Source organism: Pangasianodon hypophthalmus, chromosome 13 (genome assembly GCF_027358585.1).
Source record: "Pangasianodon hypophthalmus isolate fPanHyp1 chromosome 13, fPanHyp1.pri, whole genome shotgun sequence".
NCBI lineage: Eukaryota > Metazoa > Chordata > Actinopteri > Siluriformes > Pangasiidae > Pangasianodon > Pangasianodon hypophthalmus.
Genome location: NC_069722.1, coordinates 803,107 through 812,271, shown reverse-complemented (window position 1 = coordinate 812,271; position 9,165 = coordinate 803,107). Strand labels below are relative to the sequence as shown.

Sequence of the window (9,165 nt, the reverse complement as noted above, 5' to 3'; positions counted from 1 at the left end):
TAATGAGGCTGTACATATAGGATTTCTAAACAACTATAAAGATCAGACGCAATAACAGAAACCAAAATATTCTTTATTTTCACAGTTTACAATTTAAATAAAAGGCAAATTAATGAGATAAAAATAAAATAATAAATATTATAGACTCACAGTTTAATCTAAACTAAACAGACTCTCATTTTAATATTAATTTTATGATTTATTAATAATAATAATTTATTAATGATACTTACCCGCCCTGACTGGAGCTCTGAGAATAATCTGAGAGAAATGACAATTAAAAAAAAAATTAAATCAACATTTTCCTGCATAAATATCAGTTTTTATATGTAAATAAAAATGAGAATAATGAAATAATATTAAAATGCTAATGATGCTAAGCTGCTGCTGTTAAATCAGGTCAGTGTGAGAGACAAAATGGCGGACACGAACACATTCTGCTCTATTTACACAATATCACCACAACACTGAAATAAGATTTACGCGCTGATTATTTCATTTTGCTCCCATTTTGACCTTCACTTTAAAAACACAAACAACAACAACAACAACAACAACATTTAGCATCCTTGCTCAGGGCTTCATTCAAACCAGCAACATTAATTAGCAAATCCTGGCTAGTTCTTACCACTTGACGCCATGACTGATGTTTTTACTGTAAAAGTCTGTAAAAGCGACGTTTTATTAAAGTGATTTGATGATTTTAAAGCTAATATAAAGTTTGTTGTTAACAGCGTCCCTGCAGCAATAAACCGTCTCGCGCTTCAGCAGCACTGAGCTGCACAGGACACAGTGGAGCTGCTACGTGATTGGCTGATGCTGCAACAAAGCAGTAAGGTGATTGGCTCCCGCGCCAAATGATTGACACTGGGCCCGCCTCCGATACGGCTCAGTTATAAAAAAGGAAAATGCAGCTTTAGCTAAAGCGGAATTAATTAACGCTTTACACAGAAGCATGAAATGATCACATGATGATGATGATGATGATGATGATGATGCGCTTCATCTGCTGCAGATAGAGAGAGAAAAATAAACACTTCCAAACAAGTCTTTAAGTTTATTCTGTTTAATTCACTGAAGAGGAGAAAAAAAATCATCATCATCATCATCATCATCTTTTAGAATTTAGAACGTAAAGCCGTAAGAGATGGGGGACTGTGACGTCACAAGAGGGGGCTGTGGCGTCACAGGAGGAGAAGAGACAAAAACCCTGATTTCAGGTGTTTAGTTCAGATTCTGTATTTTACAGACCACACGCCAGGTGAGCTCCTCTAACCCTTACTATTATTACTATTATTATTATTACTATTATTATTATTATTATTATTATTGTTGTTGTTGTTGTTGATGATGTTGATGATGGATGAATAATTATGGAGGTGATTAAAAAGCCAGACTTGTTGGTGTGAAAGGTGTGAAAGATGAGCTGAGATGAATCCAGGCCTGAGTTTAAACATGGCGTGTAACGAAGCCGCTCCTGAACACTGACTTTATTCTGATCCCTTTGCTGTAGGACTGAGGATTACACTTTACACTTTCACTGATGTGTGCGGCTCGCACATGCTTTAGTTCACTGCGTTAAAAAGAGTCACTGATGAATCGCTTCTGAACACAAATCCGCCCGCTGTTCAGCTTTTACTGCGCACTTCCTTATTCTGGCTTTTCCACTTTCTTACAGCTGAAGAGTTTTTACACAATCTGCTTTAATTAACGACCTGTTTGTGTTTTTATAGAGAAAGCGACCCGAGAGAAACTACTGGATTCATATCCAAGTGATTCAAAGGTGAGTCGAGTTCATGTGAATCAGTGAATCAGTTTGAACATGAACAGGATGTTGTCAGGGATTCATTTGATTCTGGGGCTGAAACAGGATGGGTGCTAATATTTATGCTCGCTGTTGTAGTTATTAAAGACGCTAGAATTTAATTTGAACTTTGATGATCAAAATGCTAAAGTTAAAGCACTGAAACTGCTGTGAACTCCATGTGCTCTGTACAGTTGAGTGAGAAGAAGAGAAGGACTCAGAACTCCACATCTGACCAGAGACTGAAGTGTTTCAGGGACATTATGGACTTTGTTCTTCATCAGTGTGTTGGGTCTGTTGATTTTTACTGATTTCTGACTATCAGTAACATCTTATTCATTTCATTTACACTTGACTAAATGCTGTTTTACGTTAATAATTCCCGTTAATGTTCTCTCTTTCCTGTGTGTATAAAGATTACCGCCGGAGACGACTGATTTCGTTCAGATGCTCATCGTTCATATAAAAACTGTGCTGCTGCAGCTGATCCGGAGAATCCTGGCATCAGGAGGAAGGGTGGAACGAACAAGGACGACGTCTTCTGAGAATGCTTCATCACCCGCAGAAGATCAGACCTCACAGCGAGATGATGTCAGCGGCGCAGGCACTAGCGAGATATGTAAAAACATCTTGACTCTTTATCAGTCTGACAATTTTGACAGAAGCGAAGGAGATAAAACTTTAGGAAAGTCGCTAAAGTCCGATCTCAGCAGGTCACACACTAATGAGATATCTGATAAGCTTGTGATTCTGTATCAGTCTGATGATTTCGACAGACCTGAAGAAGAGAAAACTTCAGGAACATCACTAAAGTCTCACCAGAAGGACCAAGGAATGTTCGCCTCTGGACAGAAGCAAGCAATTTCCGAGAAAAGGAAGTTGTTCTTGGAATCTGCCGCTGATGAACGGTTCCTTGATAAAGTCACTCAGGTTGAGAGTGATATCCCAGAGAAGCGGTTACGTTCACACATTTCCACAGGTTTATCGAGTGGGAAAGATTCGTGTTCCAGCACAGAGTCGTCACCGATGGCGTCAGTAGATCTGGAACAAGTCACTGCTGAGATCGTGAACAGGGTGATCAGTAGAATTGCTAGCGAGATCGGAATAGCCGACATGGAAAACGGATCGGAAGCTCGGGTAGGAAAAGCTCAGATGAGTGATGCTGATGCTCGCTCAGCTTCCTACTCAAAGAACTTCTCCGACGTTTTCGCGAAGCTCCGAAGTCTTATTGGAGTCAGAGATGAAAGGAGACAGTCGTGCTCGTGCCTGAAGAACGCAGCAGCAGCAGCAGTGACTGATGCTAAGAGCCTGGTGTCCATGAGTGAAGCTCCAAACCTGCAGGCTGTTATTGACAGCTTCACTGAGGAGCTGATTGCGAAGAACGCAGATTTATTTCTGCGTGACGAGCTGCTGGCCAAGTCCAGCTCTTCTAAAGCCTCTCGGCGCAGACGGTCTGCATTCTTGCAGCCGCGTAAATCCGATCAGCGGATTGTTTCCGAGGTAAAAAAGACCTGTGAGGTGAGCAGTTCTGTCCCTCTGAGGTCTAATCAGCTTCTCAATAAAGCCACTCAGGTGGTGAGTGAGATGCTGCTCAGAAGGTTGTCAACAGCAGACTCCTCGAGATGCTCGTTAGAAGACGCGCAGAGTGCCGTCAGTACCGCAGATTCGCTCGTCAGGGTTTTATACGAATGTGACGAGTCTGTGAAAGAGGAGACTAAGAGCTCTGACGCTCTCGATGCCTTGTCCTGCTTCTTTGACGTCAGAGAAGCAGAATCTGCCAAAAAACCAAGGAACGTGTTGAGAAAAGTGCGAAGTCTCCTTCAGGCATTTTTCTCCAAGGCATCTAAAGCTCTGAGCTTTCCCACACACGAGGAGAGGGTGGAGGAGAAGGTGGACCTGGACCTGTGCACCAACAGGGTCATTACTGAAGTCATTGATTTGTTAAGGAGTGAGTTGACAGCTCCACCTGTGGTGAAGAACGATGACGCCTATTTCCACACCAAATCCACCAGGCGTGTGAGTGACATCATCTTCCGAATAGTGGAATCCTGTCCTCTCCTGCCTTCACAATTCCCAAAGGAACGCCACACGGAAGCGCAGCTCAGGAAAGTGGCGTCCGCGTTAAATCTGCAGGTCGTTTCTACCGCTTCTGAGATTTCCCGAACTGTTAGCTCCACTGTGCAGCAGTTTATAGACGCAGACAGGAAGTCGAGGCCTTCAGTCCAGAGGAGTTCATTCGCTCCTCTGCACCTTTTCACTGTGGTGCGCAACCAGCTGAAGGCTTTCTTCACTTCCTTCTCTAAACGTGTTGCTGAAGATGAAAGGACAGACGCGTCAGCACAGTCAGAGAGGGATGAAGATCGTGTCACTCCCATCTACATCAGCGAGGATGGAAGTAGGAAAGATTTGTGTTCCAGCACAGAGTCGTCACCGACGGTATCAGTAGATCTTTTTCAAGTCACTGCTGAGATCGTGAACAGGGTGATCAGTGGAATTGCTAGTGAGATCGGACTAATGGAAAATGGATCGGAAGCTCAGATGAGTGATGCTGATGCTCGCTCAGCTTCCTACCCAAAGAACTCTGACGTTTTCGCAAAGCTCCGAAGTCTTATTGGAGTCAGAGATAAAAGCAGACAGTCGTGCTCGTGCCTGAAGAACGCAGCAGCAGCAGCAGCAGTGACTGATGCTAAGAGCCTCGTGTCCATCAGCGAAGCTCCAAACCTGCAGGCTGTTATTGACAGCTTCACTGAGGAGCTTATTGCGAAGAACGCAGATTTATTTCTGCGTGACGAGCTGCTGGCCAAGTCCAGCTCTTCTAAAGCCTCTCGGCGCAGACGGTCTGCGTTCTTGCAGCCGCGTAAATCCAATCAGCGGATTGTTTCCGAGGTAAAAAAGACCTGTGAGGTGAGCAGTTCTGTCCCTCTGAGGTCTAATCAGCTTCTCAATAAAGCCACTCAGGTGGTGAGTGAGATGCTGCTCAGAAGGTTGTCAACAGCAGACTCCTCGAGATGCTCGTTAGAAGACGTGCAGAGTGCCGTCAGTACCGCAGATTCGCTCGTCAGGGTTTTATACGAATGTGACGAGTCTGTGAAAGAGAAGACTAAGAGCTCTGACGCTCTCGATGCCTTGTCCTGCTTCTTTGACGTCAGAGAAGCAGAATCTGCCAAAAAACCAAGGAACGTGTTGAGAAAAGTGCGAATTCTCCTTCAGGCATTTTTCTCCAAGGCATCTAAAGCTCTGAGCTTTTCCACACACGAGGAGAGGGTGGAGGAGAAGGTGGACCTGGACCTGTGCACCAACAGGGTCATTACTGAAGTGATTGATTTGTTAAGGAGTGAGTTGACAGTTCCACCTGCGGTGAAGAACGATGACGCCTATTTCCACACCAAATCCACCAGGCGTGTGAGTGACATCATCTTCCGAATAGTGGAATCCTGTCCTCTCCTGCCTTCACAATTCCCAAAGGAACGCCACACGGAAGCGCAGCTCAGGAAAGTGGCGTCCGCGTTAAATCTGCAGGTCGTTTCTACCGCTTCTGAGATTTCCCGAACTGTTAGCTCCACTGTGCAGCAGTTTATAGACGCAGACAGGAAGTCGAGGCCTTCAGTCCAGAGGAGTTCATTCGCTCCTCTGCACCTTTTCACTGTGGTGCGCAACCAGCTGAAGGCTTTCTTCACTTCCTTCTCTAAACGTGTTGCTGAAGATGAAAGGACAGACGCGTCAGCACAGTCAGAGAGGGATGAAGATCGTGTCACTCCCATCTACATCAGCGAGGATGGAAGTAGGAAAGATTTGTGTTCCAGCACAGAGTCGTCACCGACGGTATCAGTAGATCTTTTTCAAGTCACTGCTGAGATCGTGAACAGGGTGATCAGTGGAATTGCTAGTGAGATCGGACTAATGGAAAATGGATCGGAAGCTCAGATGAGTGATGCTGATGCTCGCTCAGCTTCCTACCCAAAGAACTCTGACGTTTTCGCGAAGCTCCGAAGTCTTATTGGAGTCAGAGATAAAAGCAGACAGTCGTGCTCGTGCCTGAAGAACTCAGCAGCAGTGACTGATGCTAAGAGCCTCGTGTCCATCAGCGAAGCTCCAAACCTGCAGGCTGTTATTGACAGCTTCACTGAGGAGCTGATTGCGAAGAACGCAGATTTATTTCTGCGTGACGAGCTGCTGGCCAAGTCCAGCTCTTCTAAAGCCTCTCGGCTCAGACGGTCTGCATTCTTGCAGCCGCGTAAATTCGATCAGCGGATTGTTTCCGAGGTAAAAAAGACCTGTGAGGTGAGCAGTTCTGTCCCTCTGAGGTCTAATCAGCTTCTCAATAAAGCCACTCAGGTGGTGAGTGAGATGCTGCTCAGAAGGTTGTCAACAGCAGACTCCTCGAGATGCTCGTTAGAAGACGCGCAGAGTGCCGTAAGTACCGCAGATTCGCTCGTCAGGGTTTTATACGAATGTGACGAGTCTGTGAAAGAGAAGACTAAGAGCTCTGACGCTCTCGATGCCTTGTCCTGCTTCTTTGACGTCAGAGAAGCAGAATCTGCCAAAAAACCAAGGAACGTGTTGAGAAAAGTGCGAAGTCTCCTTCAGGCATTTTTCTCCAAGGCATCTAAAGCTCTGAGCTTTCCTACACACGAGGAGAGGGTGGAGGAGAAGGTGGACCTGGACCTGTGCACCAACAGGGTCATTACTGAAGTCATTGATTTGTTAAGGAGTGAGTTGACAGCTCCACCTGTGGTGAAGAACGATGACGCCTATTTCCACACCAAATCCACCAGGCGTGTGAGTGACATCATCTTCCGAATAGTGGAATCCTGTCCTCTGCTGCCCTCACAATTCCCAAAGGAACGCCACACGGAAGCGCAGCTCAGGAAAGTGGCATCCGCGTTAAATCTGCAGGTCGTTTCTACAGCTTCTGAGATTTCCCGAACTGTTAGCTCCACTGTGCAGCAGTTTATAGACGCAGACAGGAAGTCGAGGCCTTCAGTCCAGAGGAGTTCATTCGCTCCTCTGCACCTTTTCATTGTGGTGCGCAACCAGCTGAAGAATTTCTTCACTTCCTTCTCTAAACGTGTTGCTGACGATGAAAGGACAGACGCGTCAGCACAGTCAGAGAGGGATCAGGATCGTGTCACTCCCATCTACATCAGCGAGGATGGCATGGTTCATGAACTAACCGAGCTGGAGGATCTTTCTCTGGAGGAGATGATACATCAACGATCACGTGCTATAACGGATGTAATAGCAAATCTCCTCCTGAGGAACGTGGATAGGGCAGGAGATGTTGGCCAGTGTTCATCAGATTCTGTTCCAGGGAGAGGGAACAACATGTTACGCTCCAACCGGTTTCCTTCTGAGTGCGTTTACACGTTTACAGAGGAGTCCATCAAGGCTGTAGTGCAGAATGCGCTAAACGCCGGGCCGAGCGCAGGAGACGAAGCTCAGGAAAGCAGCTTCGTGGCCAAATCGACCGGTTGTCCGTTTGCTACGGCGCTCGCACGTGAAATCGAGGAGGCAGCCATGGAGGAGACTCGGGAACACCTAAACGCCACTGATCAGCAGAATCGACCCGGCCGGAACGGAAACGTTCCTGGAAGCGATGGTTGTTCCTCACTTCCAGCAGCTGAGGATCAGGAGAAGAAGAAGAGGCTCGGATTTCACTTCATTCTGAGGAGGAACGGGAGCATGATCAGACGTGGCTTTAAGGTATGCAGGACTTTTCCCCCTAAATGTTCTCCTGTGGTTTTGAGTTCAGGTTTTTGAGTTTTGTGTGGATTTTATTTGTAGTTATTGATAATTGAAGGGTTTATTTAACATCAGTCACTTGATTTACAGCATTAATCACGTTCTTTAAGGTGATTAGTCGTCTCAGACGTCCATTTCTGCTTCCCGATTTATCTTTTTATCTTCACAAATCTCAGTGTCCCAAGAAGTCGAAGAAGAAGCGGAGCAGAGTTCCTCTGACGAGCGATGACCAGCCGACCCCTTCCACCTCCGCAAATCTTCACAACTGTAAGTCTTTAAAACGAAATCAACCTGCGATTTTTGACCACGTTTACGCCGCGTGTCTTTTTAGTGTATAACGCGTATTTGTATTTTTCATTACTACTCTGAATTCTGTACTTTAAATAAGAATAAATGATTCTAATGATCCTGTTTATTTACGTTGTGAGCTGATGATTTTTAAAGAGCGTGATGATCATGTTTAAGAGTTTGAGTTTGTATCGGTTCCTGCACCGTGTGTCCTGATAATGAGCTGAAAGAGCAGTTTTTGTGGTTTTGCTGTAACTCTGCTTCTTCTCCTGTTTCCAGCTTCACACAGAGGATCGAAGGTCTCGGGGTCGGTCTTCAAGAACGCTCGCAGAAGGCTGGGCAGGATCTTCTCCAACATCTCCAAGTCCTTCACCGGCTGCTTCAACTCTGAAACCGCTCCGTAAACTCGTCAGCGTCGGCCTGAGCCCGGTGACCGTTAACCGAGAAACAAACATAAATAATCTAAACAAACAAACAAACAACCCTAAACAAACAAACAAACAAACAAAAAAAGTAAACCCACCCCCCCCCAAAAAAAACATAAACCCACCCAAAAAAACACAAAAAATGTAAATCCACCCAAAAAAAAAGTAAACCCACCCAAAAAAACCCAAAAAAAGCCAGAAAAAATGTAAAAAAGGAAAAAAAAATAGACGTAGACCCACCCCAAAAAAAGTAAACTCAACTAAAAAAAAACCCAAAAAAAGTAAACCCACCCAAAACAAACAAAAAAAATGTAAGCCTAACCAGAACAAACAAACAAAAAATAACCATAAACCCACCGAAAGCAAAAAAAAAAAAAAAAAAACACTCAAAGGTAAAAACTCCAACAGAAAAACAATAAATAAATAAATAAATAAATAAATAAATAAATAAATAAATAAATAAATATCCCTATAAATCCACCGATAACAAAAAACCAAAAACTTGTAAAAAAAAAAAAAAAAAAAAAAAAAAAGTAAACCAAATAAAAAAAAAGTGAACCCACCTAAAGAAAATTTAAACCCACCCAAAAAAAAGTAAAAAAAAAAAAAGTAAACCAAATCCAAAAAAAAGTTAACACAACCAAAAAAAACCCCAAAAACTCTAAGGTAAAAAGTCCAACAGAAAAACAATCAAAAATAAATAAATAAATAAACAAATATCCCTATAAACCCACCCAGAAAAAAAAACAAAAAATGTAAATCCACTCCACCAAAAAAAACGTAAACCCACCCAAAAAAAACCCAAAAAAAGGAAACCTACCCAAAAAAACCCCCGAAAACATGTAAAAAAAATAATTTTAAAACGTAGACCCACCCAAAAAAAAAAACAAAAAAATGTAAGCCTAA

The 9,165-nt window shown here is 43.9% G+C and overlaps 1 protein-coding gene across 2 annotated transcripts; it reads left to right on the top strand.

Annotated features, from left to right (window-relative positions):
* Positions 1–895: 895 nt before the first annotated feature.
* Positions 896–8,407, top strand: LOC128319972 (uncharacterized). 2 transcript variants are annotated; one of them, XM_053239451.1, is made up of 4 exons: positions 896–1,261; positions 1,734–1,783; positions 1,999–2,096; positions 2,221–8,407. In XM_053239451.1, exons 3-4 carry the CDS (start codon positions 2,068–2,070, stop codon positions 7,562–7,564), a joined length of 5,373 nt encoding a protein of 1,790 aa, XP_053095426.1. In that variant the 5' UTR covers positions 896–1,261; positions 1,734–1,783; positions 1,999–2,067; the 3' UTR covers positions 7,565–8,407. The 2 variants fall into 2 exon arrangements, with proteins under 2 accessions (XP_053095426.1, XP_053095425.1); XM_053239450.1 differs by lacking the exons at positions 896–1,261; positions 1,734–1,783 and having other exon boundaries at positions 1,932–2,096.
* The last annotated feature ends 758 nt before the right edge of the window (positions 8,408–9,165 follow it).

Bases quoted from the DNA above. Each gene is read 5' to 3' on its own strand.
- LOC128319972 (XM_053239450.1), top strand. From the start codon at position 1,984: ATGTGCTCTGTACAGTTGAGTGAGAAGAAGAGAAGGACTCAGAACTCC. The intron at 2,097-2,220 runs GTCTGTTGATTT...GTGTGTATAAAG, and splicing joins GTTCTTCATCAGTGTGTTGG to ATTACCGCCGGAGACGACTG.